Source organism: Hypomesus nipponensis, chromosome 2, assembly GCF_054491055.1.
Source record: "Hypomesus nipponensis isolate SF chromosome 2, ASM5449105v1, whole genome shotgun sequence".
Classification (NCBI taxonomy): Eukaryota; Metazoa; Chordata; class Actinopteri; order Osmeriformes; family Osmeridae; genus Hypomesus; species Hypomesus nipponensis.
Window position 1 is genome coordinate 4,231,234 of NC_140362.1, and position 11,485 is coordinate 4,242,718.

The following is an 11,485-nucleotide window of genomic DNA, read 5'->3' on the forward strand; positions in this document are numbered from 1 at the left end:
CTCGCGTGATACACACGACGACGATGCCTAGGAGGAAAATACCAGCCATGGTGTTCGGTAGCAGCCGTGTATTATAGATACCACAGCTGTATACAAAGCAGACCACAGCTGGCCTCCACATCTGTCAGCAGTACGGGATCCATCTACAGTAGGCTACAGGATCCCTCAGGCGAATTGAGCGTCAGCTCTCGAATTCTCCTCCATCTGAGCGTTACGAATCAGTGGCCCTCCCGTCTCACCGCCCGACAGACAACCGGCCTTTCAACCGGCGCTGTTACCACTGTGAAATCGGTAATCCTCCCTTTGGAAACGTCCGCTTTTCTTTGCAGGTTACCGAAGATTAGGGAATTGCATGAGACTGGATTTGGGAAAGATGAATACGAAACTAAGCCCTTTCTCTTTTTTCTTTTACAAACAGGTGCTATTGTGGTGGTTCCATGTAGCCTACAGTGGGAACTTGGGATATTCATACCACGTTATACTCTTTTAAACCATCTGTTTAATTGATTTTACGGGACAGGAAGCTTCTAAATGAGGTCCCATTTAGGCTAAACGAACCAGGTATTCAGTTACAGTATATTAGACACAGGCTTCTTTCCACAATCTAGGCACACCCCTTCACCAAGTGTCTTTTGTGTCACCCCCGCCCCTCGATCTTTCCTGTGCCTCCTCCCTCCCTCCGTCATCTGTCATCTGTCATCCATCACGTCAAGCCTTGGCTGCTGCTCATCTACTCTGCTCTCTCCGGCTCAGATGCGACTGCCACCAGTGTTGTGGTCCTCTCTCCTCTCTGTGCGAGTAACACGTTTTCTGCCCTCTCTTCAAAAAACACATCTTCGTGTCACGTCTCTTCCCCCCACGACTCCACTCGCTTTCCTCTCGGTGATATTGCTTTCTGAACGCCGCCCATCTCCCCCAACCCCACTCTCTAACCGGCATCCCACGGGGATGGGGGGAGGGGGGGGGGAGGGGCGGGGGCAGTGCATATTTAATATCGGGATGTGGCACTGCAATGTGCTTCTGCTTGATCTCCCAGGCCCGTCGGAGGAAAGGCTGCCACTAACGCGGGGGACGGCCACCCCGGGCCTTCATCTGTCCATCCCTCCCTCCCCCCCCCCTCCTCCCCCCCCCTCTACCCATCTCCCTTTTCATTTGATCGACTCACACGGACGCCCGCTAAAGTACACGGAGATTTGGACCGTGTGGCAGCTGTATTTTGGAGGGCGTATGCTTTCACAGGCGGGGTGTCTGTGACGGCGCCGGCTTCGAGGTGGGGCATACAGGATAAAAATAAGACCACCCCTCTCACCTCGCGCCCCCCCCCGCCAACCCACTCACCCACCGCCACCAGAGTCCCACTTGAAACGCCATCTGCTGCCCTGTCGCCGTGCGTTCCATGTGGACGCGGGGCGCCGTTTCCATGATCGCACATGGTCCTCTCTGGGGGAGATGGCCTCGGCGAGGCTGGAGAACGCCCGAGGACCGCAGCTCCGACTGGGGAGGACATGGCAGGGGCATCCCCTCTGACTGTCCCTCACCGTCCCTCATGCTGCGACTGCCACGGCAACGTGCATGGCACATTGTTCATGGTAATGAAGGAGCTGCTAATGGGCTTTTAATGAACAGCATGTTGAGGAGAAGGGGCTGGGCGAGGGGGGGGGGGGGGGCGAGGCTGGGGATGGTGGAGCCAGGGTTGAAAGGGAGGCTGAGGCTGGGGCCTTGTGCTAATGCCTGGAGAGGGGATTGTGTCTGTTGAGCGAGCCCCAGTTTGGAGGCCAGGGAGAGGCCAGGGAGAGGCCAGGGGAACCCAGACGTAAGCCTTTTGTCAGGCAGGAAGGAAATTTCCATGCAGAGCAGAGGCTCTGATGGAAGACTAACTAATGAAACAGTGCATCACGGCATGCAGTGACACACACACACACGTTTTTCATCAGATTCCTCTCATCCGTCATCTCCCCCCCCTCGTTCCTTCGTATCATACACTTACGCATACATTTTCTACCCCTCCCTCCCTCCCTCCCTCCCTCCCTCCCTCCCTCCCTCCCTCCCTCCCTCCCTCCCTCCCTCCCTCCCTCCCTCCCTCCCTCCCTCCCTCCCTCCCTCCCTCCCTCCCTCCCTCCCTCCCTCCCTCCCTCCTTCCCTCCTTCCCTCCCTCCCTCCTTCCCTCCCTCCCTCGCCTTCTTCTTTTTCCCTCTCAGCAGCATCACTTGGCCACTGAGGCCGGTTGCCGTGGAAACACCTCCCACCGGAGCCGGCTACCTTCCCTGTTACCGTAGCAACTGGCTCCCTGCAGAATTTCAAACATGCCACTTGGCCTCTCTCTCTTTCTCTCTTCCTCTCTACCTCCCTTCCTCCCCCCCTCCTCACTCTCTCTTTCGGAGTGTCTCTCTTTCCCCCAGTCTGTGATTATTGAGTCTTCACATGTGCTGTTCAGTGATATAGCCTCAGACATGGAGGGTGCATTAATGGTTAGTTAGGTTTGGGGATTACCGTCAGCTTGCTTGTTTACACGCCAACTCAAGTGGTCATGCCGAACTGTACATTTTCATTTTGTAAATGGAACAAACAGGGACATGTAATCCTGGTCTTATTCTTTTTTGATAAGTAAAGAACAGAGATCGAGTTTGTAAATATCAATCTCAAGCTTCTAATAAGTTCCCTTTGACAGAGGGAAGAAAATCATTTGAAAAAGAACCACTTTTCGTTGAGGACTAATGAGAGTGAGCCGTGTGCAGATCACATCAAAGCCTCTAGGATCTACAGCCGTCATGAAGCAACAATCTCAATCTGCTGAGAAAGGGATGAAATCTGGAGGTCAGATCTCATGCTGTAATCCCTCGCCTGCACCCAGCTGGCCAGGGGCAAAGCTAGTCACAGTGAATCAGTACATCACCAGTCCTAATCATGTGTCACATCCCTTCTGTTCCCTGGCCTCAGGACCAAACATTCGCCATTAACCCTTGTGTTCTCCTCGGGTCATTCTGACCCATCAGTCATTGTGACCCACCTTTGTTTGCGACCACTTTACCGCATACAAAAACAAAGTGAAGCGTTTTCTTTTAACCGTTGGGCTGTCTCAGACCCCCCACATTGCGAAGGTTAAAAGAAAATTATTTGTATTTGCTTTTGTATTGGGTAAAATTGGGTAAACACAACGATGGTTTGTTATGAACCTTTTGGTCATGTGACCCGAAGGCAGCACAAGGGTCAAAACAGCCTGGCTCCTCCCTTCATGCACATCACTCTTTACTTTCTCTCCATCCTCTTAATCTGTTCACTGAATCAAATGAACACACAGAGACCTGCACAGGCTCTCCCTCCCTCTCTCTCTCCCTCACACACACACACACACACGGTATCACGCTACGGTACATTATGAAAGAGTAGCATATCCCTGTGATATGGTTTCTAGACACAACCTCAATACCACAAACTGCACAATAAATGGTTTCGCTTAGAGAACACTTCATCCTAAGTGCTCGAAGAATGAATCCAACACATCGATAGAAATCGCAAACCGTGTCAATTTAACATCCGATCTAATCTGACGTTTCGGACTCAAGTCACTCAAATAACCCAGAGTTCCGTATCGCTTGATGAAGCATATTCCTCTCTCTACATATCGATTTTGCCGAACTGGATTGTCAGACTGGCATCTTCCAGCCACACAGAAGACACTGAGGAGAACGGGGAGTGGTGTGTTGGAGACAATACCAGTATGACTGTGTCTAATACAGTATTCCTTCTGACCAGGCCACTCTGGTGAGATAATGTGTTCAGCTCAGTCTGCAGCTCCCAGCTCCAGAATCACTCAGTAGATTAAATATTTGTGTTATCTCATTTCCTCAGGCCCTAATGTCCCTACTGACTGTCAGATTGGGGGAAAGAATGGTTTAATCATTCAGACAATCTGTAAAAGGACCCTCACTGGGCCTGGAAGCTCCATTTAGGCTTGGTCCTTTATTCTCATTTTTCTTTTTTGGGGGCCAGAAAGTAGAATCAAGTGGAATATCTAATTTGTCAGCGTTGCAGGTCTGAATACCTTCTGATTGCAAGCGATGTCCGGTGGCCTTCAAGGACTGTGGCCCTGGGTGGAGAGACAGAGACAGGGCTCAGTGCCCTCCCTCCCTCCCTCCCTCCCTCCCTCCCTCCACTCTTTTTCTCAGTTCAAATCCCGTCAGTTATTAAACACAGCCTCGGCTGCACCTGAGTCCTTTCATCAGGCGTTTGTCCTCGGGAGTTGAAAACCCCCGGCTTGTATCTGTAGCCTTGGAACCAGTGTGGGGAGGAGGGGGAAGGGGGATAGAGGGAGTGGGGAGGGGGGGGGTCTGTGAGCACACTCCCGTGTTGGATGGGAGGGTCGGCCCTGTCGCCGGTGAAAGGCAGACAATGGGAGATGCGCGGGGAGAAATCCCCAGACCTGTCCCTGTGGACAGCGTGTTCATGTTCCCCGTACGTACCGCACCACTGTTTCCCGCCTTCGGAGCACAGACCGAGAGAGAGAGAGAGGCTGTTCGATCACGTCGTTATCGCCGAAGACGGAAGGCAGGCCACCAGACATGGACACGAGAGCGACCGCGTGTCTTTCAGGGAGGGGAAAAGAGAGAGGGACGGGGGGGGGGGGAGCAGCTCGAGGGAGAGAACGGAGGGCGGGCGGGCGGGGGAGGATGAATATTTCACGAGCAAACAAAGTGTACGTGAGAAAGGGAGGCGTTCCCGGTCTGACAGGGCCCACGGAGAGATACCGTGGAGGAGGGGGACGACAAGGGGGAGGTAGGGGAAGGAGGACCGGGGGTGAGAGGAGGACCGGGGGTGAGAGGAGGACCGGGGGTGAGAGGAGGACCGGGGGTGAGAGGAGGACCGGGGGTGAGAGGAGGACCGGGGGTGAGAGGAGGACCGGGGGTGAGAGGAGGAGGAGAGGCCTGAAGAGGGTATAGGGGAGCGATACATAAAAGGATACAATGTCACAACGATCAAAAGGATCATAAGTTGGGAGGTGAGCTGTGGCTGGTAAGGAGAGGAAATGGGATATACTGGGCTGCAGAGGTGGGGGAGGGGAGGGGGGGCATGACAGGGTGGCAGAGCGCAGCTGACAAGCGAGAGCCCGGACCTTTCCAGGGCCTTCAATAATTGATGCCGCTACCGCAGTGTGCCATCTTTCTAAAGCAGTGTGTGTGAGTCTGTTACCGGGAGTGTGCATGGAGGTGTTACAGGGCGCGTGTTAGCTCTTGGGGAGACTTTATGAGCGTGTGTTCCTTGGCGTGTGTAAATATGCACCTGGGTGTCAGCGTGTGCTTGTGGCTTCCATGTGTGTGGAGACGTGTACTTGGGAGAGAGTGTGGGTGTGTGTGTGTTCCTTGGCTTGACTGGAAGCATGTGTGTGTGTGTGTGTGTATGTGTGTGTGTCTAGGCACAGTGCTTGAATCAGCCCTGGCTCTGGCTCACAATTATTTTCTGTCTTTCTACACAACGTTCCGTGCGTGTGCATCTTTGCCGAAGCATATTAACTTGTCACAGCCTCTATTGCCATAGCACATCAGTATTCTTGTGTGTGCGCGTGCGTGTGTGTGTGTGAGCGTGTATCTGGGAGATGAAATGAACCAGTGGTATGCCCGCTGCTTGTGCCGGGGCTGCTGTTAGCTGGCTGCTGTGTCCACTGAGCGTGGCTGCTTCCCTCCGGACAGGAGCTGGAACGAGAGGACAACCGCTCTGGAGAAGAGCGTCTGCTAAATGACTAAGTGTAATATTGGCCTCATCAGCCTCAGACCCCGCCCCCTTCCCATTTGCTGGAAGCTTCCATCGTAGCCTCCAGGTGATAGCTGCAGGCTCCCAGCCTTTAGCCTCCAGCTTCAAGTCTCTAGCCCGCTGTGTCCAGTCTCAAGTTCCATCCCCCCAGCCTCCGCTCCTCATCCCCCCCCCCCAGCCTCCAACCCCCTGCGGCCAGGCGGAGGCCCAACATGGAAATGAGCAGAAGCAGCCGTCTACCGTCGTGGGTCCCTTTTTGAGGACAGGCTGGGTTGGAGTCGAGTGCTGTGGCATGCAGCAGGTTCATTGTGTTGTGTGTCGTCCCCCCCCCCATCCTCCCACTCCGGGGCCACCTGTGAATACATCTCGGTGACAGAGATGAATCACCAGGCCTTGCCGGACGCTTGGAGCCCCAGGGTTTACGGTCTCCCATAACACCCTGACATGCAAGCCTCTCTCCCCCCTATACCGCCACCGCCACCTCCCCTCATCTCCATGCCCTGTACTCTCTCTCCCTCCTGCCTCTCCTCTGGTCTCATTAGTCTCCCTTTCTCTCTCCTCCCCCCCCCCCCCTCCCCCTCTCTCTCCCCTCCCCTCAAACACGGAGGACAAATGTTATCGCCGCGCTGCAGATGTTCAGCGTGGGCGTCTGTTCAGAGGCCTCCCACTGCTCCTTGCAGGGACGAACGGATCCTTTTCTCCCCGGCTGCAGACTCATCGCAGAGATTCAGCCCATTAGGCTTAGCAAGCCAGCGGTGTGGGACGCAGGGGCCTGGGGGCCGGCCCGCTATCTCGGCCCTGCCAGACTGGCACAGGGCTGGACGTGATCCGGGTGGCTATGAGGGTGTACGCGGCCCCCACTCATTCCCCCGTGACCGTCCCAGACACACTTAAACTCGCGCGCGCGCACACAAACACTTCGGTTCCTCCCTTTGAACCCTCTCAACTCTTGCTGTGAGCGTTAGGTATGAGACTCTGGCCGGATTCCTGGAACCACACGATAGAGCTGTGCTTCCATGTGTGCCGTTGTCTGCACGCATAGCCCACAGCTCTCGTTAGAACCCCCCCCCCCCCCCCCCCCCCCCCCCGAAATGTCTTTCATTCAGCTGTCACCTCTGGTAACGGCTTGATTGCCGAGGCACGTTCGCGGACGTCCTTTCATCGCGTGCCTCTTTGAATGAGCGCGGCTTTCGTTTCACAGTGACTGTGCAGGATTTTATCCAGGCGTCGCTCCACTACTTCAAACACTTGGGAGAGGATGCGAGAACCGGAGGAGGGAGAAGAATGCAGTACAATAAAACGGTCTTACATGCCCGCTGGCACATAAGCATGGTAGAGCACAGCAAGCACACGGGAAACCATTAGTGAAACCCGATTATCTCCTGGCTCTGAAATTAATTAAATGAGAGAGAGAGACAAACACACACAAGGAGAACGACTGGCTATCTGTTTTTACAAAACTCCCCTGAGCTGCAGTCACAAGCCGACGAGGAAGGGAGGGAGTTCCTGTGTTTGTGTTCCAATAAAAGGGCTTGCCACCCCTGCGGTGGAACAAGGCCGCTAACGCATTCACTTAGCAAGTCACCCCTTCATGTTTGTCTGCATCCTTGCCCTTTAAAATGCCTCCTATACCCTCCTCAGTATCCCATCTACACCTCCCTCCCTCCCTCCCTCCCTCCCTCCCTCCCTCCCTCCCTCCCTCCCTCCCTCCCTCCCTCCCTCCCTCCCTCCCTCCCTCCCTCCCTCCCTCCCTCCCTCCCTCCCTCCCTCCCTCCCGTGATTTGCTGGAGTGGGTTTATGAGGGCTGGGTAGCTTTGTTTCTGCGTCTCCCAGCGCCTGGTGCCTCTGCCGCTGAGCTGGATTGGAGTGCTTCTCACTGCAGTCATTTATCTTGATAGATAAATGCAGAGCTGGGCCACCAAAGCCTTCCCTTTGCCTCCCCTCAAACCCTTTAACTGCTGGATATGGTTTGCAGAACCAGCAACCTGGCTGTGCAATATGACAGAGAGTAAAAATCTTTTATATTGGGAAAACACACACGGAACCAGTAGAGCTATTTTACACCAAGATGTCATTGTCAAGGCTCATTACTGTCACCTTTTGATGACCTTTTCCTGTATGAGTCAGGAGTATACAATGGGGTGACTCTCTAAAAGCTGACCTGCTGCCACAGTATGTCAAGGTGTCGATTAGCTCAACACAGAAGCCTCAACATCCTCAACGCCAAAGCAAGTACTGGGAACCCAACTCATAAAGACTGTGGATGACCAACATATGGGTCATATTAACATCACAGCACGTTAGCGAAGCTCCACGATGACACAGGGCATTGAGGTAAACAATTCAGGTCTGTAGCCCTTACAATACGGTAACACGGTATTGAGTCACAGAGCCCATTTGCTCTATTCAAGCGTCAAAACAAATTAATTCACGCCAGCATTCAGTTTTATGAGGCCTAATACCATGGTGTAATCCTGAGCCTTGGCTTTCAGAGTTTAATCTGAGATGTAAACCTTCAGACTGGATGTGCAGGTCTCCTTGAGAGGAGTGAAAGCCAGTTCCTCAGCAGAAATATAATCCTCCTAAGGCTGTTACAGCACACAAATTATTACCTGAGGGGAAGAAAAAAAAAAGAGCTTCAAAGCTAATAAATACCGACGAGCAACAGCAAATGTACTGTAGCTAATAAATAAACATCTAGCTAATCCTCTTTACGTCTGGAGGAAAACCACACACACACACACACACACACACACACACCTGGGTATCTTCGAGGACCTCTCTCAAGGGCATGCACAGACTGGAGCAGTGGTTCGACACAGAGCAGGTGAAACCCCCGATGGGAACAGCTGAGCAAACAAGGTGCCCGCATTCGAGAGTAACAGGTGATGCCGGGGAGTGGGTCCCCAGTTATGCTGCAACCTTATGTTCAGACACCCGGAATGACAGGCCTATTCTTGTTTTCGGTGGGGTACATGTGGGGTTAAGCCGTTTCGGAGCACTGGTCTAAACTGCCGTGACTCAGTCACTCAGTCACTCACCCCTTCTCCCTCCAGCATGTCTAGGGGCCGAGGGCTCAGGGTAGCAAACTGGAAGCGTGCCCGGTACCTGGATGCCTCCTCTGACGCACCGACACAGCCGGCGGGGGCTGTCTGATGGAGGCCAGGCTCAATGGGGCCACCGCTCAACCGTCACAACTTACTGGAGTCCCAAAAGCCTTCATCCATTATCAGCTGCCGTTCCATTAACCCGGTGCTACATTTATAGAAGGATCTCAGCATTGCAATAATGGCACTACAGGGACATAACAATTAACCTGTCACACATGCGAGTTTTAGTAGCGGCCGTGCGATTGCGCCTGTCGGCATATTGATCCGTCCCCAGAACAACCCGGTGTCACAGAGAGAGACTCCGGTGGGCCACATGTCCTATCCTGACCTCAGGAAACCCACATGGATGACTTTCACCTACTTTACTAGGGAGTCAGATGGCTGAGCGGTGAGGGAGTCAGGCTAGTAATCAGAAGGTCGCCGGATCGATTCCCCACCATGCCAAAATGATGTTGTGGGCAGGGAATGTCCCTGTACTTGCTGTAAGTCGCTCTGGATAAGAGCGTCTGCTAAATGTAAATGTACTTTGGGGCACAACTGGAAATCAGGCAGTAAATGCCTGATAAATGCCTAATAAATATCCACCTCCTACTTCCTCAAACAATCTCCCTTTCTGCACCAGGCAAGGCAATACATCAATATTCGATTTGACCAAGAGTATTATGAAGAAGAACGGCAATATTTCCTTCAGTCGTGAGCTCAATGTGTCCGTGGAGGATCTGCATAAGAGGCTTTAGAAGACCACGGCAACAACATAACCAACAGTCCTGATACTTGAAAATGCTTAGTTAAGTGTTAAAAAAAAGCTGGTAAATGAGGTGCACCGGCAGCTTTAAGATATGCCCGGCATCCATCGCAGGCTGTTCTCTACTCCTCTTTAGTCCCAGCTGTAGAACAGGCTGTGGATGCCATATCTCTGACGTGCCACAGGCACGATGGCCCGCTGTGTGTCTCATTTGGGATTCCTATCCCAGACAGACACCCTGATGCAGCCAGGATAAGCTACACTAGTGTTTCTCAAACCCAGATTCATGGACCGGTTCCGACAGAAAAATGCCTCTTGGCCCACAGTATATTTTTTGAATGTTTCAAAGATTGAAAATAAACTGCTGGTTTAATAGTGAAGGTCAAAATGTTGGTGTTGTATAAGGTTTTATGTCAGCTCACAGGGAAAGTGGAACCTATTGATCTTACAAACAAAGCACAGGTGCCTCAAACGTCTATGTCAAAAAACAATATTCTTTTTTTAACCAGCCAAGTGATCATCAGATGATTAAGGCCATGTCTTGCCTGACCCAGGTACTAACATTTTCCAACCCAATTGCTCTCCAAATGACAATGAATCTACACGTAACCTGTGGTGGTACACGACCATCCGAAACCTCATAATCATAGTACGCAATACAGTAGGTTGCACACATTGCTGCAGGCTACAAAAGGCCTCATAGCATATAGGTAGGCCTACACAGTAGGCTACATGATGAGAAATATTAAACAAAAATTAAGATCATGGTTTTTCCTTTATCACAAGCAGGACTCTCGAACATATACAGTGTGCCCCACACCCCAAGGCAGTATATTTGTCAAGGCAAGATCCCAGGTGGGACTCAAATACTCAATTACTCCCCTCGCTTTCGCTCCCTCTCTCTCTCAGAACTGGGAGAGGCTGATAGAAAATGTCATGGTAGTTAGGCCTAAGCATTATTAAACAGCTGAGTGGGGCCTATTTACATCTTAAATTTCAACTGGCAGTGCTCCATGAGACAAAACATTTAGTCGATTTAATGCGCCATCCCTCTTGTTGACATGCAATTTATCAGGTGACAGTGCTCGCGCATACATTTGCAAATTAAATCTGTCCAAGATAACGGTGCGCGTCAGCAAAAAAGACACGAATAATTGTTATTCATGACGTGGTGATATCGATATGAACATTTACAAACATCACTGTCAGCAAAATCATAGACATTCCCCGGAGAACTATAACGTCAACGTTCAAAATAATTATCAAATATATCAGTTAGATATCTGTCAGATCCTACCTCGACGTTTTCCCAAACGCAATGGGACAATATAGCCATCATTATGGGTAACACCGTATGTCCCATTTTCACGCCTTCTTCTTCCTTGTCTTGATTTAGCAATAATCTTCTTATGATCTGAAATGTTTTCCAAATGCACTGTACATGAGATATGATCAGGACGCTGCTGTCGTCGGTGCCTGTCCCGGATATCTCCCGTCCTCACAGGCTCTGCTGTTCTTTCACAATCGCAGCTCGTGCTATTATGCAGCTTCACCCAAAAAAAAACAAGCCCCTTTTTTCCCCTGAACGCCCATCTATGGGCGTTTATTATGGCCTTTCCTGAACGAAGCTAGTCTTGGTCAAGAGAGACACCTGCTGGATGTTTTAAGGACATGCAGGGATTATTTTAGAGAGCGTGTTCACTACATGCGTCACTAATGTGGAGACATTTCAGAAGGGATTCTTGCCAATTTGGACCATCAGTGGTTCAGCATATGTGGCTTTTGGCACCGAAGACGGTGGTCTTCTACAGTTAGATAAGACTTGGATTATAGGCCCATGAAATAAATATCAAAAACTTTTCATTTCTCCGAAATGCTTCATCCT

General features: G+C 51.6%; 1 protein-coding gene across 2 annotated transcripts in view; it reads right to left on the bottom strand.

Moving 5' to 3' along the window:
* The window catches only part of aplp1 (amyloid beta (A4) precursor-like protein 1), a 32,510-nt gene extending 21,403 nt beyond the window's left edge, over window positions 1–11,107 (bottom strand). For both annotated transcript variants that reach the window (XM_084702645.1, XM_084702636.1), the window contains exon 1: window positions 10,898–11,107. In XM_084702645.1, coding sequence (XP_084558771.1) covers window positions 10,898–10,963 — 66 coding nt within the window. In that variant the 5' untranslated portion in view covers window positions 10,964–11,107. The remainder of the gene's footprint in view (window positions 1–10,897) is intronic.
* Between the last annotated feature and the right edge of the window lie 378 nt (window positions 11,108–11,485).